The following is a 25327-nucleotide window of genomic DNA, read 5'->3' as shown; positions in this document are numbered from 1 at the left end:
AGCTGTAATTCTGTGTAGAGCAGTGATTCTTGGAGGAGAGCAGCTGTCTGTTGGCCTGGAGCATAGGCTGGCCTCTTCTGATTGAATATGAACTTAGATGCCATGCAGGAGGTCTGACTTGAGAGGACAGGGCAGATGTACAGATTAACTGGCTTGGCTTTCTTCACATGGATTTTTTCATTCCATGGCCTAATTGTTGCTGAAGGTATTCTAGCAGGTAAGTCAAAGTATCCTCATTCTGTTCTGCATGGTGGAAGTTTGCTGAACAAGCATTGGCTCCTTATCCATGAAATACATGAGAAATCTATGGGCTGTGCTGCAGGCATACTGGCATGGATTGACTCCTCTCCCCCCCGCCTCCAAATGAAGCAAGAAACAAAAGGGGTAGACACAGTTTATTGTAGCAGCAGCTCCAATACGCATGACACTTTAAATGTCATCTTGAAATGACATTTCAAGGCAGGGTGTATGCAAAGAATTTTTCTTTGAGAGAGACTAAGAAGAAAAATCCAAATTTTAAAGATAGCCCTTTTGTGAAGTATATACGAGCATACAGTGACATTGGAATTAAGGAAAAACCCTCTTTTCACTAGAATGGCTACCAGGTTTATTGACAAATCTACATAATTCCCTCCCATCTACTGTTTTGCCTGAGTAATTGGAAATTTGAGTTGAGGCTGTTTGCGTCGTTTGTTTCTCTAGTCAGTACTAGTGTATTGCTTTAATCTCGGAAATACTTAAGGATCTGAAGGTTCTGCCTTCCCCAGTAGTAGGAGTGCTAACCCAGATGTCCTTTGTCCTCACAAGGTACAAAAGAGTACAATAACTGCCTCTGCACCTCTCGGATATCTTTGAGATTATCCAGCAGTTTTGAATTTCCTTGGGAAACTTGGCCAAGTAAAAAACCTAATCCCCTTTCAGTGTGCATATTCATTTAACTGAAGAAGATGTGGCTGAATGGGGCTTTCCTCAGAATTAAAAGAAAGTATTCCTGTTGTCAGGTATAAAAAGCCATTAATTTTGGCAGATTTGTTTTCACCTGAAAGCTTTAGATGTGCAGTGAATAGCAGGATACAGGTGTTGAAATGTGTTTCCATGTAGTTGGTTTTTTTTGTTTTTTTTTTTTTAATTGGCTGATTTGTTTTTCCAGGGTGTTTTTTGGTTGGTTGGGGTTTTTTGTTTGTTTGTTTATTGGTGTGCTTACCATTGGAGGCCTTGCAGGGTAAAACTATAGTAGGTTGATGAAATATGTGTTCTGCTGGGTCTTCATTAAAGTTAGGCTTCAGCTTTGTGCTTTCTGCTTCCCAGTGTGCTTTGTGTGTTTGTGTACAAGGCTGTTTTTGCTGTGACAGTGCCTCACAGGCTGTGGGTGAATCCCTCAGTCCTCAGGTATGAGCAGTGTCACATCCTGCAATTTTAATTGTTGTGCTCTGTCCTGTCAGATCATTATACCTGAGGTTTGCAAGTTGTTTTACATTCCTCCTCGTAAGCGTGTGTTTGCCTGCCGGCCGGCTGTCAGGATTGCTGTGCCTCTCCAGGTGGCTGAAGAAGCATTTGAGTGATTTATCCTAGCTGTCTAGTACAGTCTGCTGTGTCTCAGAGACCTTCTGAAAAGTGGTGGGGGTGTAGGAAGACTGGCTCTCTTGAAGAATTTTTGAAACAAATTCTCCAGATGCTATGTCCTCTGGGACTGTCTTGAAAGGAAAAGCTAAAATTAATTTTAAGCTAGGCAGTCTTCACATTTGAAATGTCAGACAGTGAGTGGAAAGTTATGGTCTCTCTCTAATATAGGTCCTTTTAGTCTTTCCTGTGTAGAAGATTTGCTTTTTCTGCTCCTGTTACCTTGAAAACTGTGAATACTTCACAAGATTCCTAAGTGCTAGAACGTGTTTTCTTTGTTTCTAACTTTCCCTTCTCCCTCACCAGATGTTGTAGGTGTTTGGCTCAACACTTTCTCTTGCTTTGTCTGGTTTTTTTTTAGACCAAGGTGCTCCTGATCAACCAGATCTTTCAGAAATTTTTTAAGAAGAAACCTTGGTGGGTAAAAGATGTGCCATGGAATGGTAGCATCAAAGAGCAACACAGGATCATCTCTTGCCTTGACTGGCCATGGGTTATTTCGTCTGCTAGTTATCTTTGGTTCCTTTATCTTGGAAGCACAGTCCACAGGTAAGTGAAACCTTCATATATGCTACGGGGGGGGGAGGTTTATAAGTTTTGAAGTGGCTGTATATTTTTATATGAAAACTGATGATGGTTGATGTATTTGTACACATCTTCCAGTACTCACAGGAAAAATTCCATCACTACTTGTTGAGCAGAGCGTGAAGTGTGTGAACTGAATGAGTCTTGCATATTAGTAAATAAGTGCTTGTCCTTCATCCTGTAGCTTAGATTCCCATGGGGTTTTTTCCCCTCCATTCTCATCTCTTCACTGCAGCTGGGGACACTTGGGGCATCTCGAGAGCATGTTTTTGTTGAGTGAGATTCTCATGTAGACAGTGTTATCTGTGTGCCCTGTAGCAACTGCTCATGAGAAGGGGTAGAAGCAGAGATTGTGTACAGCTGATGAATCTGTCCAGTGTTTCCTTGTATGCTGTGTTCTGACACCTTAACATCCGCTGCCGCTCCCTTTCATTGGATCCTCTTTTTAGCTTAAGTTTTCCCTCTCCCCTCATCTCTTGATGTTTCTCAGATGAATGAGTGTTGTGAATAGTGTAAATAGCAGTGGAATGGGATGATATGAAAAATGTCATCAGAGGTGGGGGATCTGCCTTTTAGAAATGTGTGGAAGAAGGAAATATACTGGGTACTCAGAAGGTAATATGTGATGTGAAATATGTGCTTGATTACCCAGTATACCCTGAAATATATATTTTTTTCTCAGACCAGCCATGATCTAGTTTTTTGTCTGTAGAGAGATGTCTGGTCATAGGAGGCAGGAGATGGAAGGAGGAACTTAATTTGCTCTTGGAAGAACTTTGAAGTAGTTAATCCCAAATAGACAAATTTGACTTGAGCAGCTGTTGTAACATAGAGCATTAGCTTGCCTATGTAAAGAAAAATCTCAGTTCTTGACATAATTCTAAAAAGTACTATTTGTTTGACATATCATGGCACCTGAGAATCTCACGTGACCAACATTCCTCAGCATCAGTGTGGTAGAGCAGAATAAACATTAGCTGCCAGAGGCACTCAAAGTTGAGGTGATCCTGTCTGAAAAAGTCTGCTGGTGCTGAAAACTTCTGGAGGAGGAGTTGATTTCCTTTTACTATTCCTGGCTCTTTGAGTTGGAAGGAAGAGACTGCCGAAATCAGATATCTCAGGCTTATATGCCTTCCTGACCTGATTTTGGCCTTGTAGGTAATGAGGGGGCGGGGAAGACACCCTTGAGAGCATGACAGATTGTCATGAATAGTTAGTGACAGTGGGAAAGGGACAAAATGTTTTTGGATCTGGACTATCCATGTTTTCTTTCCAGCCTTGCTGTTGTTAGTGATGGTGTCACTGCCTCATTTCAGATAGGCCTGTCAGATATGCCTCCCAGCCTGGGGCACCATTGCCATCTGAAACTAGGCACTGCAGCACCTTCAAATGAGACTGCAATCAGTATGCAAATGCCTTGTGCTGCACGGGCTGGGCTGCTGGATGGGGAAAAGCTGCCACAATACTGGCAATCCCTTTTAGAATGATTTTTGAGACATCCAATCATATTACAAAAGCACTAGTTAGGCTTACCAAAAGACCCGAGAGTGATTTCTGCATTGTTTCCCTTTCTGTGTTCTTTTTGCTTCAGGATCTGAAACCAGTTGTGGTGAACTGATCAAGGCAGATTATCAGCTAAACAGGATTATAGTGGCTAGGCAGGAACCATTTCCTGCAGGGGAAGTGAGAAAACAGAGGGGAGCCAAGATCATAGCAGAGGGCAGGACATGCAGGGGAAGAGGTCCTGGGGAAGGGCTCACTGAGGAGCGTTTCCACGTACGGTTTTCTGAGACTGGGTTGTAGCAGCCCAAAAGCCAGTTGCTGGGAGGGATGGGAGTGCTCAGTGATGCGTCATGGGCACAGGGAGCTGCACCTTGCAGCAGTGTGCCAGCCATGACAACATTAATGAGCAGAGAGCCAGATGGAGAAACAGAGTACTGGCGAGGCACTTGGAAAATCATCTTTCCCTCATCTTTGTCCCCCAGTCACCTCGCCAGCCTCACTTTATTACTTTGCATAGCAAAGTCATTCAGAGCAAGCAGAGCAAAACGATGTTAACATGAAGCAAGAGACTGTATTAAATCTTGTGGTGGTAATGCTTATCTTGAATGTGGAGCCAGTGTAACAAACTCAAAATTGTTACAAAAGCTGAAGAATGTTCTCATAAAAAGACAAGCATGGAGACAATGCTTGGCTCAGCCCTGAGTGAGAAAGCAGAGCTTGTGATTCATATGTATGAAACCATATGAGGTATATTGTATTGCAGTAATTTTGCTGCTTAGAAATTCTATTGCTTAAGTTCCAGGAAGCTTAGAGATATATTCATGATCTGAGCAGGAAGATGTTGTCTTTGCCATGTGGTTAATGTAGAGAGCAGACTCATTTTCAGTCAGCAAGCATCTGCTCTGTCTTCTGGTAATAAATCGATTTTATTTATGCATGGATTTTTAAGAAAAATCCTCAGCACTTTGTCTCAAGCAATCTATCCAAATATCCTCGAGTGCCATGAGATGAATATAAGTTGCTTAGTCACTAAGCATTACTCCAGATTTTGGAGAAACTGTTCCCTAACCACTGCACATATTTTAACACAAAACGAATGCAGTGCTTGGCAATGGGCAAGCAGTGAAGCTGTGTCATAAGAGGAGGATTTATGGAAACTTGCATGCTGCTCAGAAATTTTTTTTGAGTTTTATCACTGTCGTAGCATTTTTCCTCATCTGGCAAGTTCTCCAAGATTAGTTGCGGGAAATAATGAAGGAATGAGCAGGCAAGGAGACATGGAAAGCTCCTCAGTAATACTGAGGCTTAGTTCTTCATCTGTCTTTTCTGCTTTTTTGAGGGTTCAACTGGAATGTAGCTAAGAGCCAGGATGCTTAGTAGATAGAGGTGGGGAATTTTTGAAGCATTGGAGAGGAGCAATGACAACCTTTTTATCTACATTTCCACAGATAATGCTTCTCCATTTTTTCTTTGTTGCTGTGACTTTTGTAATTTTTCCCCCTCTTCCTCATATCTCTGTCCCTTAAGGCCTTGTATTTATATCTCATTCACAATGGTCTTCATGCCTGGCCAGGCTATTTTTGGAAGAATGACAGCAGATCAGGTTAAGTTGTTCATTAAATTTTAACATGTAGTCTGTAAAATACTCTGAAAACTTCCTATGATTTATGTTCAAATGTCTAATCTCTCTTGGATTCATGACTGGCGCTGTCAGAAACCTATCAAAACAGGTTGGGCCTTTCATTATTGGTAATAGCATCACTTGATCCTGGGAAATGCAAGTAAATGTGTTGGTAAAAGTATTAAGCATCATGAATTAAGCAAATATCAATACCCATAAACGAGAGAGTTTAAATATTAATCTTTAAAAATTAATAGTAATGCAAGCTTGGTGAATCTAAGTCCATTTAGATTTAGATACAGTCTGATTTTTGTTGACTGCACGTGCAAAACACTATAAAGTTAGCTCTTTAGTTTTTAGGGTTGCCATTAAAGTGATAAATTGAGCTTGAATAAACTCAAACGACTTCATTCCTGTGTGTTGTTTGTGACGCAAATGCAGCCAGTCTGCTGCTTGCTGTTCTGAGGTCTTTTCAGTGCCAAGGTTATTTTGCACAGAAGCTCTTGGATACCACTGGCATTTGTTTGCATTGCACAGAGCAGCTTGTTAGAGCACACTCCACTCATTGAGCAGATTCAGACCTGTTCCTGTTCTTTGGGAATCTCAGCAAAGCAGAGGTTTCCTTTGTCTCTGATTATGCAGCTGAAAGGAAGGGGTTTATACAGCTAGGGGTGAATTTAATGGCCATGAAAACAAGGACACTATAGCACTGGATGGCCAGACAGAAATGTGGGAAGTGTCATGCATGAACAGATGGTCTTGATTCTAACCTGTATGCTTCATGTAAATGTGGGTTTGGAGAAATTACAGTGTCAGCCCAAAGTGGTATGGCCTTCTTGGAGAGAAGGAGGAGCATTTTCAGGAGCAATCCCTCTTTCCAGTCCCTTTGTAGAAATTAATAAGAGCAGAGTGTTATGGAAAAGCATGGTGAGGAGCTGCAGAATAATGACCAGGCTGCAAAGGTGGCTAGGAAGCAGATGCAGATAGGCTCAGAATTAGGCTATTCATATAATGATAATAATATTCACACTGCTACACACACTGACCCAGGCAGTGTAACTTAAGTAAATGCCTTGAAGGGAGTAACAAGGATCTCAAGAAGCCACATGACTTGTTTAATTTTAACGAGTTATAGTGGTTGAAGAATGAATTAAAGCTTTGTGATGTTTAGCTAACCGCTGGCTTAAACCATGATAGCATAATAATAATAATCCTGAACTTTCCTTTTGTCTGTTCTAGGTTGGCTAAGCAAATCCAAAGGACCTACATGTGAGTAAACTTACATTCACTCCTGTGCTATGAGAAATGAGTGTGATATTTTACTGGTTAATTTAAGTGTCTCTGAGCTAGGATTCCCTTTATACTTGTTGTGTTGGATAGGCTTGAGATTCATCTCTATGCCCCATTTTCAGTTTTGACCCTTGGATTTGGGAATGATGGCTGCCTTCAGTTTGAGAGAGGGGAGATCAGCTTCACATCTTTCACTGTGCTTAGAAGGGATCCTTGTGCCTTCTACATAATTTAATTTCAAATGACTCAAGAAAACAACAAATCAGAATATTTCATTAAATGCAGACATGCTGCTTGTGAGAGTTTTGAGAGGCTGACAGAGTATTGAGAGGACAGGGAGAACAGGCTCTTCTAAATATATAAACCAAAATTTTCTGTACATTTTTGTTAAACTCTGAAATATGATTTGTTTACTCTGAACTTTCCCCCTCCTCTGAGAAAAACAATAAAACCCCACAGAACAAAATCTGAGAGGAATGGATTATTGAAGAATTTAAAGGTGTGGGAGGGGAATTTTACCACATACCAAATTTTTGTCTTCAGAAAGTGGGCTTAAGAGAACTCTCGATGGGATCATCTGAATCCTCTATTTTTATTCAATGCCTGAATATTACTTCTGGCAAGAAGAGTGATATCACACACACGGTATTAAGAGGCTTTCAGTTCTTGGCTATGGTTGCTAGCAGGAAAATCAGCTGTTTTAGGAAAAACCTCAAGAGTTATCTGGTCCAATTCATCATAGCTTCTTGGGTTAGAATGCAAAAGGTGGAAAATGATAGGAGTTTCATTGTAGGGGGAAGCAGGAGGGGTGCTAAGCGTCATTTGTCCTTCGTTCTTCAGGAGAAACTACTTGAGAACTATAGTCCCGGTTCTGACTCATCACCTTCCTGGTGTTCTTTGAGGACAGCTGCCTGCTGGGCTAAAGATACAGATTTCTCTCTCTTCCTGTTTTCACTTAGTCCTTTCCTTTTTATTTGCTGGAGTCAATCATTTGGGAAGAGTTTGAGTTTTTCCCTAGTATTACAGGAAAAGTCCTGACAGTGGGATAGAAGAAAATTTGCTTGTTTGTTGCCTTGTCCCAATTCCTTTCCTGCTTCTCTCCCTTTTGAATCCTACACTGGTTCCCAGTACAGCCGAGGGACTATTTTTTAGATTATGTGGAATGTTTTTCATCTGTGCATCCCATGTCTGCCATTGCTTCTCCAGGCCTTATGTTTAACCAAAGTACCACAAGTAGTTACCACTCCCTGCTCATGCTGCCAGCTGATGGTGATTCTGCAGTGGGGATGGCAGAGCAGGAAGTACATTGGCTGTGGAACTGTGGCAAACTTCAGTCTGGGCTGTTACTGCAAGTACTGCTGCAATAGCCGGTGTGTGGTGTGTAAAGCTGTGGATATGAGCTCAGCATGCTGACGTGGGTAATAAGGAAGAAACAAGTGTTAGGGCAAGGTAGGAAACTAGATTGTTGAGTCTTCAGCTTTTCTGGCTGAATCCGTCAAGGCTCTGCTAAACCTGGGAATCTGTGTAGATGAGGACTGCTAAAACACTGCTGATAACAAGCTGCCAATATCAGGAGTGAAGATGGTACTAAAAGGCCCTTGAACAGCAAGCTCAGAAATGATCCTACCTATGTGAAAGTAATTGGGACAGGATTATGGCATTGTCACAAGAGGTTGTACCTGCTTGTCTGCGTGTGCTGGTGTGCATATAAAAACACATTTTCCTTTTAATGAACTGAAACCTCTGTGGAGTGTTCGTCTTCCCCTGCAAAGAGGAGTTCCTGAGGCTCTGCTTCTGCAAAGTGTTGCATTGGAGTTGGAGGGCTACTTCCAGAGGTTAAAGGGATTTGAAGTAACCCCTTAGGTGTGGGGCTGCATAGATGAGTTACCAGATGTGGTAGATGGATTGGGCTGGAGTGGGCATGTTGCTAAACTGTTGAAGAATAAAATGAGCTTTTGGCCCAGCCTAGTACAGTGATCCTTTTAGTATGGAATGGGGAGGGGAACTTCGGGATTTCTTGTACTGAGAAGACTGCCTAATCTTAAGAGGTTGTTCGTTTGCTCCTTCATTGCTTGTGTACTTTGGTATGGCTGGTGCTGGATGGAGATGCCTCCTGTGTTCCTTCTCTATGGGTCCAATGCTGTGAATACAAAAATCAGTGTGTTTGTTTATCCACCTGGCATAGTAAGAAGCATTTCAGTGGGAGCAAAAGCCAAAGAATTGAACAGTAGGGTAACAAAAGGGCATCTTGAAATCCTGTGGGGTCAGCACTTTGGGTCTAGCCAGTCATCTTAATTCAACTGGGAAAATATATCTTGTTGTAGAGCGAAAAAACACCATTGCTGCTGCTTTTGAAATATATCTTTTTCTTTGTCAGTAAAGGGAAAAATATGTCCTACTAGAAAAATTTTGCCTTGCTGTAGAGTGAGATAAGCACCTTTGGTGGATGTTGTCTTGAGTTTTCAGCCCACAGACAGGGAAGAAACATGGTATGCTTTCACACATGCAGAGTCATAATTAGAAAGTCAAATGCTGCTGCTGCATTTCGGGCTAGAAAGAACATTTTCTGTGTCCTGAGAAAAAGACCAACATGGTGTGGAAAGAATTTTGTGTCAGACATATCCTTAGACCCTCATAAGACTTTCCAGAAAGAGAATAAAACTTTTTTGTGCTCTTACCAATGTTGTAAGGCAAATGGGGATTTGTAAGAAAGTGGTAGAAAAGATTGAACGTGAATAGGACCAATAGAGAATAAGATTCAAGGAAGGAGAGGAGAAGGACAGGAGTGCAGCAAAACAGGAGGGTGACTGTTTCCAGAGGTAGAATTGTGAAAAAGATCCTAGTGGTTTATAAAGCGAATTAGTGGCTTGGTGGTTAAGTAGTGCAAGTCCTAAAAGAAGGTAGTGTTTTACTTATGCAGGTAAATTAGAACAGCTGAGAATAGTATGGCCTTGGGAGGGAGAACTCTAGTACAAAAATAAATGTGTGTGTGTTTTTTTTAATGGCTAGGTAAGATTGTTTTAATGCAAGAGGATGCATCTTCAACATCAGGGTTTTGAAGCTTTTCTGTAGGCAACAAGACTGACTTGTGAGACAGTGACAGTTTAAGAATTTCAAGGTTACAAAGTGAGTGTGTCCTCCAGAGACTGAAGCTTCAGTGCAGAAATCTGAGACAGAAGCAGATCAGAGTGAAGATGCCAATTGCTGGAGCACTGGCTGTGCCTATCTATAAGTGCTGTAACATCATGGATGGTGATTTGGGGGATGAGAAATTGTGAGAGACCATATAGCAGTTTTCTGTGGAAGACGATGTAGGGAGGAATTTCAAGTGGAAGTTGCTACCATGGTTAGAGTTCTATCTGACTTTCTTTGTTTCTTACTTTGTGCTCACTTTGATAGTTAAAAGCTGCTTTGCTACTTCCCCTGTTCTGCATTTGACTGCTCCACCTCTGTAGAGGAACTGTTTTTGGTAAAGATAAATGTGTTAAAGCTGCCTAACCTTAGATCCTTGTCAATACTCCTTGCTGATGGTGAACCCTTCCAGGTGGGGTCTGTATGTCACTGTTACTGTGGAATGAAATGATATTAGAGTGGGTAAGTGACCTCTGGTGCTGCCTTTATTTTGGGCCACCAGCATGCTGGAGACCTCACCTCCAGGAGACTTAGCTGATGCTGCAGATGCCTTTAGGAATGTGCTTCTGGAGTGTCATACAAAACTCACGGCTGTTGATATATTTCTGTCACGGAGAAGGGAAATGTGGATTTCTAGCTATTTCTTTGTACCCATTTGTCTTGTGGCTTCAGAGCAGCTATCTTTGAAACCCACAGCCCTGGGGATGCCCCTGCTGTGTAACCTGTCTCCAGTAGTTCAAGTTTTGGGCCTGCAGGCGTGTTTTTTGAAAAGGACTCATACTGTACAAGTTCTGCTAAGCCATGTTTTGTGCTGTAGCATATCTTCTCTTTTGCACAGGCAAAGTGTGTGAAATATCTGTAATGCTTTGTATTATCCTAAAGCTAGTACTTCCCTTCTGTCACTGGTTTTGCTTTCCCTAGCAAAAGTAACAGTTGAATGCACTTGGAGAACAACCTTCAGGTTTCATTGTAAACACTTTCTTTGGTGTAAGTTACTTAGGTTGTAAAATACTAAGAAAAGGTAAAAGCTTTATCATTTGCCTGTTTCGGTTCAGCTGTTACTTCTCTCTTAAATGAGGAAATTACTAATTTTTCATATGTAAGCTGAGAAATCTAAATATAATCACAAGCTGCAATGAGTATGCCTTTAAGAGCAAGTCTTAGTGAAACCCATGAAGGGTTGCAAGTTTGTTTTTTTACACTTGTAGTGTTTTAGTCCTCCAGTCCTTTCCCTTTCTCAGCAAACTAGTCTTGCTGCAAATGTTACTGCCGTTAGCCCAAAGCAGGGTTGACCTTTGAGCCTTCTTACTTTGAATCTCTTTATTTGCATTTACTTCTCAAATATTTAAATGTTTTCTTCAAGTTGACAGTTCGTGCTTTATGGTGACTGTTACCTCCATGGCATTTAGTAAGCTGGACTCCACTTTTGGAACAGTTGAGGGAAGATGTACAGTGCTGGGAGAGCTGAGCAATCTGTTGGTACAGGATCCTCATAAATTTTGTCACTGGAGCAGCAGTGAAATGCATGGAGGCAGATCCTAAGACTGGCAGCCAGAGAGAGATGTGTGCAGTGGTGGCTAGATTGGTGTCTGCTGGTGTAAAGCCATGCCTCTGCTGGGCAGACACACTGCAAGTGCATTGTGGAGGCTGTGCTGAAAGAGGTTAGCTCCTTTGAGAAGTTCTGCCTCCCTTCCTCCTCTTAGCACCCTGGAGAACTGACTGCCTCTTGGCACATGCCTCCAGCTGTGGAGACTCATCAGGGCTGGAGCACCTTTTCAGAGAACTGGATTTTTTTGTTTGTTTTGTTGGTTCTTGGTTTGTGTTTTTGGAGGAGGTTTTTTGTTGTATATTTTTCCTGTCAGCATTGCCTTGGTCATGTTTGGGTCCCACCTTAACCAGGTCTTTCCAGTCATGAGCTGATCCTATGTGTGAGTTGAGTCCTTGGGCAGGCAGTGGTATGACTGCATGGGGGAAAAGGAACATTGCAGCCTGTCATCTGAGACACAGGTAGGGCTGCTTTTAGTATCCTGGATTCTTGCTGTTAGTAAGACAAAAAGTAGTTGGTATAAACTGCTAACTAGGAGTGTTGTGAAGAGATTCATTCTCTGACTACAGTCAAGGTAAGCAAATTTATAGCTATTTTACTGCATACCTCTGGCCACTTGTCTGAAGCAGGTCAGGAGTATTTCATGCTTGGCTGCATTGGCTGCCGTGGAGGGATTTGAGAGGATGAAAATTAATGTCTGTTCTACATCCTCTGACAGCAGGAAAGCATCTTATCATTAAGTCTGTTTCCATCCACTCAACTCTTGACTTAATTAGTTGTTTCAGATGAAGGAAATTTTTCTCCTGACTTTTGTTAGTAGCACCAAGGGAGGATGCTTGCAGAATCTGAGCTTTTGTGGTTTTATCTCTGTAAAGCTGCCACTGAACCCAGGGTTTCAAAGCTGCTTGCCAGCATGCACTGTGCACAAATGAAACCAAAGACATCTCTCTTTCCAGAGTGGTCTGTCACCTTTCTTCTTTCTGTGGCAGTAGAGCCTGGCCTCCTCATTAAATGCAGATACTTCTCTATAGGTAGGAGTTAAAACACCTAAGCAGGAGTGGTTTGAGGGGCTCTTACATATTATTTCATAGACTCATAGGATATGCTGAGTTGGAAAGGATTCATCAGGAGCATTAAGTCCAACTCCTGGCCCTGTGCAGAACACCCCAACAATCACACCATGTGCCTGAGAGCATTTTGCAAGTACTTTCTGAACTCTGTCAGGCTTGGTGCTGTGACCGCTTCCCTGGGGAGCTTGTTCCAGTGCTCAACCACCCTGTTGGAAAACCTTTTCCTGATATCCAACCTGAACCTCCCCTGACACTTCATGTCATTTTCTTAAGTCTTGTCACTGGTCATGAGAGTGATGACATTGGTGTCTGCACCTCCATTTGCCTTCATGAGGATTCTGAAGACCACAAAGAGGTCTCCCCTCAGTCTCCTGCAGGCTGAAAAGACCAAGTGACCTCAGCTGCTCCTCAGGTGGCTTCCTCTCCAGACCCTTCACCATCCACATGACCTTCCTTCAGACACTCTCTAATTGCTTAATGCCTTTTTTATATTGTGGTGCCCAAAATTGCCCCCAGCACTCGAGGTGAGGCCACAGCAGTGCAGAGCTGAGTGGGACAATTGCCTGCTTTGCTCAGCTATGATTGTGGAGTTAGGGTAGCTTCACCCATGGTCATGGTGAAGTGGGAATTGCTGTAAATTCAACAGTGTTTGTGAATGGCAAGTGTTTCAGTCTGTAGTTTGCTTTTCCAGTTAACCTGTATTCCACTTGGTGTGAAATTTATCTTGATTTACTTCTCAGGTATTGTGGTGATGATCTCTTTTTTCATATAGTGGGAGATGTAGGAAATGGTAAGTTACAGGAAACATTTTTGCAGTAAATCCTGTAGTATTTACAACAGAATCATCACTTGAAGTTAATTTGCCCTGACTGGTATCAGAGATAATGAAAACTGAATTGAAACAAAACTAGAAAGCCCTCTGGTAACCATCTGCCAATTGTTAAATATCATGTGATGGCAAGATGAAACTTGTGGTGCCTGGTGTGGTCTCCAGTCTCATCACAGCAGATAGTTCCAGTTGCTTTTGCTGGGGAAGCTGACTGTTCTGTCTCTTTGGAGTAGCTTTCTCCATGGGAGGAATTTCTTCCCAAGGCTGAGCTGGTTCCTGAGTGGAAGTATAGATGTACTTATGTTGATTAGTTTCTTTGAACTGTGCTCTCCTACACTGGTATGTGCTGTGCCCAGTTTAATGACCGGCTGTAATGATTTTTACTGTTGTGCAGTTGTTTAGCAGTAGCAAGAGAGCAGTCGGGGACCTTTTGCTTTGTCTTGTTTCAAGTCTTCCCCGAGCCCGTCTTTGTCCTGGCATGTGTGTTCAGAGACCACAAGGCTGCAGCACACGGCTGCTGCGCCCCCGGCCTGCATGCATGAATTCATCAGCTTGATCTTTGCCCCCCTGCTCCTCGGGAGGGTCGGATGGCAGCTGCAGCTCCTGTCAAGCATGATGCCGGGCAGGGAGCTTTGGGGAGGGGAGTTACAAAAGGCTCGCTTTAAATCATCTGTGTAAGGGCACAGCAGAGGCTCTGTCACTCAGGCCCCATGCTTGTCATCTGGTGCTATGGTTGTAATGACATTAGCATTTCAAAAAGGGGATTACCACAACCCCCGGCTTCTGACGGCAGAGTATTTCGGCTGTTACTTGAAAAGCTGCTTTCTGGTTATGTCTGTCAATTTCCCCCCCTCCTTGCCCCGTAGATCCTGAAGGGTTGAGGAAGGTGTACACGCCATGTTAAAAATGGCTTGTTGTTGCAAGGAAGCTGGTTGTTTATTGGCCTAAATGTGGGCTGGCAGATATGAAGTTGTTTCTGATAGCATTCTTTCTTACTGATATGGAGTAACTGCCTGATAATTTCCTGATGGCAAATTTAAAGGGTCTGTGTTGTGATCATAGCTGTATGCTAGAGAATTATTCTGTAGTCATGCTTACAGGAAGAAGTTACGTTATACTAGTTTGTCTTGTGTATTTCAACCAGAGGAAATGGGCAGCACATGCATCCTATTCATTGTCTGTCTTCCACTCATATTGTAGTATGAAAAAAACGTTTCTGTGTCCAGGCACAAGATTTCAGGGTGATTCCTTGGGAAGCAATTGTATTTTTATAAGGTCTTGCTTAGCAACAAAAATTATTTTGTGAAACTTAACTCCTGACTCTTGCAGTTCTGTTGCATTACCCTCACCTCTGATCAATATTCGGCTGATCATTTTTCAGTAAGTTCACTTTCCCTTTATAATGTTACTTGTGCTGGAAACTTGCATTAAGGCTCTAAATATGCTGGACTCTGGTGGAAAATCCATGTGTTCCTCTCCAGTTCCCTTAGCTATAGAAACAACAGGTCAGGCCAGACAGATTTGTTGACTGATCCCTGGGGAAGAAAACAAAGGGAATTGCCTTCTTTGCCTGCCAGAGTGAGGCAGGGCTACTTTCTACAACCTCTCCAAATATGTGGGCCCTAAAATTATAAGCTGGCCTGCAGCGTCCAAAACAGAAACCCCTTACCTTGACTGAGCATGGTTGGAGGGCGTGCAGTAGGAAATGCTGGTGGTTGCCTGGAGCTTTGTCTGTAGCAGTACTGCTAGTGCTGTGTGTGTTGTACTGTTGGATAGGCAGGGAAAGGTGTGTGTTGAGGAGACTTTATTATATAGGTAGGCTGAAGTGTTCACAGGCCTTAATTTTTTATGTGTGTCCGTAAGGACTTCTCTTGCACGTGCACATAGGATGTAGCTCACCAAGCGGCTGTGCAGAGCAGTGCTGATGTGTCCGGAGTGTCCTTTGCTCTGGGTGCCGCTGGGAGTGGGGCCTTCTCCCGTGACTCATGGCTCCTGCACAGCTGTGGCTCTTCCTGAGGGAGATGGCAGGCCTGAGCCATAGATAAGCTGTCCCTCTGGGCACCAGGGAGGAGCAGTTTCCTCTGTAAACACAGCACAGGGTATTTGGTGTGCTGAGAAAAAGAGCCATTTAACTTATCTGTGTGAAAACAGGAACTGTGGAAGGCCTTCCAGTAGTGTGGTGGCTGCTGACAATGGGTGTGTGCTTAGTCAGTGTATTTTGAGCTCTGCCCATCTCCAGGCATATTCTAATCTACTTATTTCCGTGAATGGCATTTCAATAAGGATGGAATTTCTTAAACAGAAATCTCTTAGGTGTTCTACTGAACCTGCACAGAGGAAAAGTGGAGCTTCTGGGTGCCCTGTGCTGGACAGAAAGCTGCAGTCATTCTGTCTCGTCCTCTCCTTTTTCCTGTTTCTGCAGATGCACCAGCACACACAGCTATGCAAACCGACCATCTGTCTCCAGGGGAAGTTAGTCACTGAGTTGCTGTGCAACCACCTCTAATTGTATAGGCTTTTGAATTTACAGTTCAGTTTAGCTCCTGTGCATCTACGTGTGTCTGGCCTTGGGCTGTGTGAGTTTCTGCATCCTCTTTTCAAAACTCCGTTTGTGGTATTGATGATAGAAATGAAATATTCTATATCATGGTGGAAGCAGGCTGCAGGAAAACTAAAACTGTAGATCTGAATACTGTGAACCAAAAACCTAAGAACTAAAGAATGCAAGAAGCAACAAACAGCCTTGTTTCTGAGAGGCTGATGAAGTTTTAGGTTTACTGTGGGGAAAACCCTCTTATTCTTTTCAATTTCAGGGCCATTACTGTTTTAAGGCTTGCAAAAGAAAGATAAGGACTGCGAAACCCAGAATGAATAAGCACTGGTCATAATATTTTGTGAGTTAAGAGCATTCATTATTATTATGGAGTAAGAGAAGGGGAAAAAGTGTGAAGGATAAAGTAGTTTTATTTCCCTTGCTCCCTGTTTGGATTAATGAATTTAATTACTTGGAAATAGCTAGTAGCAAACTTGTGGCTTTTTTCAAATGTACTTCTTACAAGACTGCAAATTTTAAAAGAAGAGGCAATTCAGTAAAAATAATTGAAGACATGAGACCTTAACCGCTATATCCCTCGTTGCAAGTGCTTTGTGTCAGATGTTGGGAACTGAATTAATTTGCCTCTGATGTATTGAGAGAGGAGAAACCAGGGCAATATACGATGCAATTCTAAAGGCAGGGAGGCAAGGGAGATACTGATTTTCAAATAGATCCTTATAATAATGAAGTTGTTCTTTCTTTTGTTCCTGTCAGAAAAAAAAAAAAAAAAAAGGCAAATATGGAAAGGAAATGGCTATATGAAGTAATGGGATTCTGTGTTACAAGCAGCAAGAGTGCATGAGATGAAAGAAGGGAGATGGGGCAGAGTGCCAGGAAAGGGTCTTAGTACAATAAATAAAGCATGTGTCAGAAATTTCTCACTTCTTGATGGTATAGTTTAGATTCCACTAAATTGTTTGTTCTTTTGTCAGCTTGAATAAGTCTTTATAAAGTGATATAGCAGCTAAACAAGTAAATAAAAAAGAAACACAGTATTGCATTTTCTTTAAATTAGGAAGATACCTGGTGGGCTGGCTCTGATGTCAGGTACGTTACCATCAAATGAAATTTTCCATAGTGCTCATGTCCCATTGGTAATCAGTTGAGAGAAGATGTCTCAAATCATGCAAATGCTGCTGAAAATTTTGCCCAGTGTGTTTAACAATCTGAAAGAGTGATTTAGTATTCTGCTGCTTAAAGTTTTAGGTAATATATTACTGAAGGAGAGCTGCAAAATTCCCATGAGAACTGAGTAACATGAGATTACTCTAACAGAGCAACTGAGTAACATTTGGAAATCCATGAACAGACACTGAAGCTGGCTTTCTCCAAAGGTTGCTTGATGACCGTAAGCAGACTGAGGAAGCGTTTAAAAGCAGGCTTAAATCTATTTCCTTAAATTTAAAATTTGCAGTGGGGCAGTCTGTTTTGTTGTTTCAGGAAGGCAGAGTCATACTGTATGCCTTTTCCTCTTGGTTCCTATCTAGGGGCCTAATAGGGGCCTATGTCTGTGTATCCACAGACAGTATTATCTGCACCTATTACAGATAACCCTCCTTGCTGCTTCTCTTAGCCACTGCAGTCCTGGAGATCTCCTTTACTGCAGTATGGCCCTGTCTGTGCATGCATTTTGCACTTCTAGGCAGAAACTCACTATGGTCTTGTTGCTCAATAGGTTTTCCATGTCCAGTTCATTTTTACCGAGAAGACCAAGTCACTTGATATGTCTAAATTTTCTATCTGCAGCCACACGACCTCTTCTCAGAATGAACTTTATGGAAAAACTCCTTTTCTGGGAGCTTTTTGCAGTGTCTAGACTGGAAATCTGTTGCCAATAGATGTGCTAGACTGGGATTAGAAGTTTCTAGGCAGTGGCCTTTGGAACACATAACGTTAGCCAATGTAGTTTTGCTTGCCACATGATGACAGCTTCTTACTTTCAAACTGCTCTAATTGTGTTAAAATAAAGCTTTGAATGTTTCTTTGCTTTTCAGTGCAAGCAATTTCTGTAACTGACAGAGGTATGTGCCCTTGAATAAGAAGGTGTGTGATCACAGTCTGCCTCTGTAGCAGAGGAACGCCCTTGTTGGAGCGTGTTCTACACACTGGGGTGACTTTCATTGTGATGAGGCATTTAAAAAGACCAGTAAGAGGTAACTTCATGAAGTACAGCTCTTAAGAGGAAAACACAGGTGCAGTTGGAATCTTGGCCTGGTAGTGTGGTTGTTGCAGGGTAGTGTGGGATCCGTGCCTTACCAGAGCAGCAGAGATATTGTGACTTGGTTTCTGTTTATGCTGTGAGCTAAAGAGTAAATGTCAACTGTCTGGTTGCCTCTTCTCCCCTGAGAATGAGTGGCAGTGACAGCTTTGATGTGCAGTAACTAGGTTGCTGTGATTTGTGTTGAGGGTTTTACGTTTGGATGCTTGTGGGGGCAGGGCTATGAAAGTAGAACATGGAATTTGATATATGCAAACACCTCCATCCTCCTTTCTGATAAAGCCTGGGAGGAAAAATGGGGGAGAACAAGGTCCAGTGTCATAATCCAGGACTTTTCCCAGTGCCTGGAAGACTTCTGCTTTCTCTAGCCTTAGGCAAGATTGAGAAGCGAAGTTGGTCTATCTTTTGAGGAACACTCTAGTTCCAGACATTAAATACTCTGTTTCTTGGGAAATCACTTCGACTTCTGGTGGAACTTGACACAGTATAATGGTGTTTAGCCACAAAACAGCCTTTACACAATTGCAGCATTAGGTTAAGAACTGAGAATCTATTTTGAGCTTTGTTGCTGGGTGACTGTGATAGAATGAAAATGTATATCTTGACAGTGCTAATTCTTGAACGCGTATTTTAGAACTAGTGACTTGGAAATGCCTGGATCCTTGATAAAAAGATCTGTGTAATTCAGAGATTTTGGAAAAGGGCTTTTCCTACGTTGGTACTAATATATCCCTTGGGAGATTTTAGAAGGCTCTTGTGTGCATGCACAGAAGGAAGGTGTATTAGCTGGAGAATGTGCTGTCAAACTCCAGTTGAGTGTTCCAATCAGTAAACAGTGATTCGGGAGGACACAAGAATTCATAAGTTTAGATGGGACTATTAAGTACTTCATTTATATCCTGATGAAAGATACAGCTGATTTATGAGGAAGTCCATTTGGGAAGTAGGTACTTTTAACACTTCTCCCTTCTTTCTCAAACTGGAGCTACTTTCAACAGAGGCTAAGCTGTCTCTTACAAACATTGTCATCTACTCTCCATGTCAGTTGCCAGAATGTAGCTGTTTATGTGAGTAGCATCCTCAATGCTAAATGTGGCTAAAGCAGCCTTTTCTAAAAAGTTAATAGAAAAGGCAGGGGTGCACAAGGAGCTGAATAAAGGATGGTGCTGCAGGCTGTCTAACATGATGAGTGCTGTGGAACTGAGCACAATGGTCTTCAGTCTTCAACTATAATTGGCAAGAGGAAGAAAGTTCTGACAGTGTCTGTGGGATGTATCTGGTAAGAAAGAGTAGCTCCTGTGTGCTGAGCAAATTGTATGGAGGTGGAGGAGATTGGAAAAAAGGAAAATTACCAGAAGTTTGAAAAAAGGGGCTGTGGCATTTTCATAATGCCTTTTGTCCTGGTAGCTCCCTGCTGCCTGCTGAACATGGTTAAGCAGTGCTGTTACCTTACGACTAAGACAGTATGTTTTGTCTTATTTGCTTCCCCTAAAAACTTCAAATATAATATTCCCCAATCATATGGAGGGAGGTGGGGAAACAAATGAGCAAATCCAGGAAAGGTCGGGGTAAAGGAATTCTGTCTTTAGTATCAGAATAACTTTGTAATACCTGCTGTTGGTCTGTTGTCTATTCCTAGATGGTACATATTCAAGAGCCCATGTGTTCCTAGCAAACTTGGTCCAAGTGTTCAGGTTTGAGTTTGGAGCTCTCAGATTTCTGTTTACATTGTTTCCCTGTAGTACTTATTCTTCCTGATTAAATGCATATGCTGTTCTGTGAAATTTTCTATATTGGTATGAAAAACAAATCAGTTACAGAACCCTAACTGATCGATTTAGTAAACGGGCTCCTGGTTTTTCTCCGGAACTGTATTGTACACTCGGGATGTTAATTTATCAGCATCAAATAACTTCCCTCTGTGCTGTTTTTCCCACTAGTTCTCAGGCATAAGATGTTATTTAAGTATTCTTAAGGAGTCTGCATGCACAGTTGGGAGAGTTCCCAAGTATGCCTCTCTCTGGAGGGTAGCATTTTTGCTATTTTTAGCGTGATTTCTTAAAATCTTTTATTTCCTTTGTGTGAGAAACTTTACTAATTGTAAAGAGATTGAATCATATGGTAAATGGATCTCAAATATGCATGGGAAGCTTACATTCCACTACCAACAAACCTATCCGCATTGTCTGGGCATTTTTGCCAAACCCTCTGGTAGACTGAGCTACTCTGAGCAGCTGCAGAGACATTAGAGTGTAGCCTAACACAGAAGTTCTCCAGCTCAGAACAGTTGTTGTAGGGACACTGTCTATGCACTCCTTAATTTCATTGTGTCTGGGGTCTTCATTTTCATCTGCTGATGAGCTTCATCTAAGCATAACTCTTGGTGCCTCTCCACTGAATTACAGCCCAGAAGATGTGATGAGAGAAATTAAAATATCTGCTTCAGGGAGAAAGAAAAACCTGCATTAGCTAGTGAATATTTAAATGAGAAAGAAAGACTTCAGGAATGTTGAATTAACATGGGAACTGTTAATATGTAGACCTGGTGACTGAGAGTGGTCTGAAGTCAGTGGCCTGCACATCTGGCCTAAACTTCACCTTCCTTTCTGGGAGGGTGCAGGGCTCCTGAAGGCCCTGTGCCTTGTCTGCCAGCCTTGTGTGGGAGTCTGGTGCCTCAGAACGAACTGAGTCTGAATTGAGCCCTCTCTTTGGAGAGTCCTGTGCAGGAAGGGCTTTCTTCAACTCCCTGAAAAAGTGACTTGTGAAAATGCATAAGGATATGGGTTGCCTTATATGTGGAGAGATCTTGTGCATTTCTTGAAAGTGTGAGATGATCTGTGTTTGTGAGCTGCATCCTCACAGAAGTGGGGCTTGCTGTCAGTGCCCAGGCCTGTGTATGTCTGAGGTCAGGACTGATTGGCAGAAGCCTGCTGAGGACTGGGAAAGGTGTAAGGCAGGTTCAGCGACTGGTTCTGTAGGGGGAATGAGCATAACCTCTGCCCTCCTCTCTTGTGGGTTTGGGGTTTTCTTTTTTCCTAGGTTAAGGGAGTATTAGATGGGAGCCCTGATACTGGGGAAGAGCTGGGATTTGGATACTTGCTTCCTACCATGTATGTTCATGTGATTATGTGGGAGGCAGATCTGGGTCCAGCTGTATGAGGATGAGGACTCTCCAGGGTGTTCTCAGCATTCCTCTGAGCTCTGGCCCCAGCTCTGAGGAAGGTGGGAATGCTCATGTATTTTTCTCTTTTGTGCTCAGCAGAGCACTTTCTGCGGCATTCAGGCATGCTGCAACAGCTTCCTCTACTGCATTCTTCCCTGGGGAGCATCTGAAATACCCTTTTTTTTTTTTTTTTTTTTTTTTTTCTGTGTAGGAACTTGAAACTGCTTTGTTCTTGCATGATTTGGGAAAGATTACGTTGTTTTTAGCTGACAGGCTATAACTTCTCCCACTGTCTTGCTTACTGTTTTCCTTCAAAGCCTGAGTCAGGTGGTGGTTGTGAATCTGTCTGCTAGATCAGTGTCTGTACATATATGTTGACCTAGGTAGTGGAACAGATTTTATGCACCTATTTTTATGGACCTATAAATAAATAAATCCTTTAAGTAATTATTTTGTGAGGTTTTTTTAATAATCTGACTCTCCCACCTCATCCTCTTTTTCAGAGGATCACAGAATTAAGCTGTTACAATGACATCTTGCTGTGTAAAATCAGCATTTAATTCTGATAGGTCTCTCTGTGATAAGATGGTTTTGCAGCTCTTGAAATCAAGTTTGAAATGTCCTGCTGGTTTTGACAATTTAGACAAAAAGTGTAAGTAGCTATGTAGTGGATACTATTGCTATCTGCTAACATAGTAGATGTAATAATAACATTAAACATTGCAGGAACATGCAAAAACTCTCCTTGCTGTTAAATGCTTAAAAAAAACCCCAAAACCTACAACTTAAGGTACCCAACCCAAAGGAAAACAAAACATACCTTGCAAACCCCAGCTTTTATCGAGCTAAGTGTTTGAAACAGGAGTTAAAACTATTGTCTGATGTGAGGGAATGCTGGAGTTGAGCAGGAATTTTCTCATGCATGTTTGGTGGAAGATGTCTGTGAGGATGAAAAGTAAGATTTTTAGAAAGTATGAAATTCAGGAGGGACTTGAAATTTCTCCAATTTGATGCTGTAAATGCTATCTGGAATTATATAGAACAACAAACAAAAAGGTCTTGTGTTGTTTTAGTTCTTGTGGTAGTCAAGGAAACAGGGTTTGGAACAGCATCTGAAAATCAGCTGAATTGTCTGGAAGAACCTGGCCTGCAACAGTCTCTCCTTTTCAATAAGGTACTGTCCTAGAACTCGAGGTCTGGCTGGCAAGAAATGATAATAGTATCAATCAGACTTGGCCTGTTAAAGTCAAGAATAGTCCAGGTAAAATGCAGTCAATGGGGTGTGATTCTTGGTGCTTTATGGAACCAAAATTCAGCTGACCATTTTCGCTCTGTTGTTATCCTGTAAAATGTACATTGCCCTGTGAAATACTCCTGCTGGTTTAGCCGGAACTGCTCTGACAGAACTAGTGATACTGTATAGATAAGATGTAGCTGAAGGAAGCCACTTGAGAATGCTAAGCAAATAAATACTTCAGAACAATAAATGAAACTTAATGAAATGTCACAAATAATTTAAAACAAAGCCAGTTTGCATGCAAGAAGCAGAAGAAGAGAGGGTAGCACTGCAAGATTTAGTGGAAAGTGTCCCCTGCCCATAGCAGGGGGTTTGGAACTAGGTGATCTCCAGGGTCCCTTTCAAACCAAACCTTCCTATGAAAAGCAACCCCATAATAAAGCACTGGGAATATCTTTGTTTTGTGACTTTAATTTGGCTTTTTAATTGTTACAGAACAAAGAACCTCACTAGGTTACCAGGGAATGTAAGCAAGAAGCAAAGAATATGTACAATCTTGTATTTCTTATTGCTTAAAAGCAGTGAATTGCAGAGAAACAAGACTGCAGTTTAGTAGTTCTTGAGGAGACCTGATTGCTTTTCTGAAGATTTTGTTTTGAAAATGGTTACCCTGTAGGGTTTGGGGGTTGTATGTTTTATAGTTTCTTTTTATGTCAAATGGATGAAATTGTATTTAATCTTTTCCTACATTTTTATCAGGTGTCAAGGGCTACAAATGAATTCTGTCTTGGCAGTTGCTAATTCTGACCTTTTGTTTGTTTGTTTGTTACATGTGTTTTCAGCTGGATATTTTGCCATGCCTGTGCTTTGATTGCAGTGGCTATAGTGAAAGTGTCAAAGGAAAAATAGTATTTCAAAGGGTGAGAACTTCTACACTTCTTCTCTGAGCACTTTTCTTGCCAGCTGTGGAAGGAACTTGTTTTTTGAACAGTTTCCCAATCCTGGCTTGTTTGAGTTCAGCTATGTTTACCCTGTGGGTGTTTGGGATGAGAAGCTACAAAGACAGAAAGGAAGAATTCACATTTGCTGCTGTTTTTGATAATTGCTCTTTCATATCTATTGATTTGCTTAGAGCTGTTGGTAGGGACTGGGAAAATGGAGATAAAAAACCAAACACTTTGAAATAAGTACAATTGTATAGCAAGACAATCTTCTCAAAGAAGGTGGCTGATAATCTGAATTTTCTATATTCTGCATTTGTATGCATAATGCTTAGTTGCCATTTTCTTTCCATGTACCATTTGATCCCCAGCAAACTGAGTCAGTGGAATGTGTGTGACTTTGCCTGTTCTGCCAGACCTGATCATGTCTTCTGTGACTGGTAAATCAAAGTAGCAGCAGCATCCCAGCAGACCTTGATGCCTCTTACTAGTCATGCTCCAGTCACAAGGCAAACTTACTGGTAGCTTCACTGGATTTCCTCTCTTCTTACCAAAAAATACTCTCTAATTTTAACTTGTGTTGCCAGTAGATAGAAATTACATCCTGAGTAGGTGTTAAGTTTCAGTGCAGGTTATACAGGGTCTGACACCACCTTTCCTACTATCACCTCCCTAGCTCTTAAATTGCCCCAACACTGTTCAAGTATTAGGCAATTTAGAGAGGTGTGTCACTGCTAGCTTGTCTCAGTAGAAGAAGGTTTTTACTTTTCTTTGAAGATGAGTTCTTCAGCTGCACTTTTAGAGCTTTTGAATTATTAGAGTTTGGATTGAGTTTGTATCAGCTGATCTGATCAAGAAAGTGAAGCTCAGACTGACTGAACTTGCCTAAGTGGAGGTCTGTAGGACTGGAGTCTCTGGAGTTTGCCATGTGGAGTAATTCTGTCACTGTGTAGTCTGACAGGCCTCCCACTTTGAGCAGGATGACTTGAGGAGTGTTCTTTCTTCTGTTGTGCTGCACTCTGTAGAGAAGTTGTTTGTGATGCTGGACTTCTCTAAAGCTGGCAGGAAAGATGACTTAATACTTATGGCTAAACTAACCACATCTAGAGTGAAAATATGACTGTGCTTAAGAGAGGCTTTCCAGTGAGACAAGGATAATAAGTCTTTGCAATTCTGCCCAGTCAGTGGTAAATTATCTGAGTGCTTGTTTTGACAAGTCCCGTGATACAGATGAGTCATTCTTAAAGAATAAACAGATCTGCCCAGATATGAGATTCTGTTATGTTCAGTGGTCCTGAGCAGAGCCAAAAGCCAAATGAGAAGTAGCATGGCAGAAGGAAAAAGTTGGTGTATCAGATGGGGTTTATCGCTGTCCTTACCCACCTTTCCCTAGCAAATCTGTTAGTAGATGAATTGCAGAGGAAAACTTCAGTAACCCAGGACTCTGAGCTTCCCAGTTTGATGAAGGTGGAACAACATGTAGTGCACAGCACTGTCCTGTGTGCAGGCCATTACTAGATCAGCCTTGGCCAAACTTCCAAATCAGTACATTTTGGATAGGCTGAGTCAGAGGCAGGCAACAGCTGCTGCTGCTGAAAGGATGAAAAATGAATCAGATGCAAAAGGTTCATTAGTGAACGAAGGAGGCCTACAAGGGCAGAGCTTTAAAGTGACTTGGTTAGTGTATCTAAACTCAAAAATTATTTTGTCAGAGATTCCCATGTTCCCTTGGACTTTAGGACTGCCTCATGAGCAGACTCATGACTGTGCAATGATCTTTGTCTCAGAGCAAACTGTACCAAAACTGGGGTTAGAAGGTGGGCGTGAACTCGCCTCTGGGGTTAAGGGGAAGCCAGTTGTGGTGGTTGATGGTGTCTGGCTGAGTTCCACCTCAAGGTGGAATGGGAGCAATGGACACCTACTGCTGTTGGTGTTACCATCCAAGTGATATGTGTCATCCTGAGCTTGAGTGGCCA

The 25327-nt window shown here is 42.0% G+C and overlaps 1 protein-coding gene across 3 annotated transcripts in view; it reads left to right on the top strand.

Moving 5' to 3' along the window:
- SUSD6 (sushi domain containing 6) overlaps positions 1-25327 on the top strand; it is an 80267-nt gene that overhangs the window by 30987 nt on the left and 23953 nt on the right. For 2 of the 3 annotated variants that reach the window (XM_066321340.1, XM_066321341.1), the window contains exons 3-4: positions 1982-2169; positions 6569-6598. In XM_066321340.1, coding sequence (XP_066177437.1) covers positions 2049-2169; positions 6569-6598 — 151 coding nt within the window. In that variant the 5' untranslated portion in view covers positions 1982-2048. The remainder of the gene's footprint in view (positions 1-1981; positions 2170-6568; positions 6599-25327) is intronic. The other variant, XM_066321342.1, reaches the window with a different exon arrangement.

Source organism: Sylvia atricapilla, chromosome 6 (assembly GCF_009819655.1).
Source record: "Sylvia atricapilla isolate bSylAtr1 chromosome 6, bSylAtr1.pri, whole genome shotgun sequence".
Lineage (NCBI taxonomy): Eukaryota > Metazoa > Chordata > Aves > Passeriformes > Sylviidae > Sylvia > Sylvia atricapilla.
The sequence above is the reverse complement of the archived record's forward strand: the minus strand, read 5'-3'. Positions and strand labels throughout refer to the sequence as shown.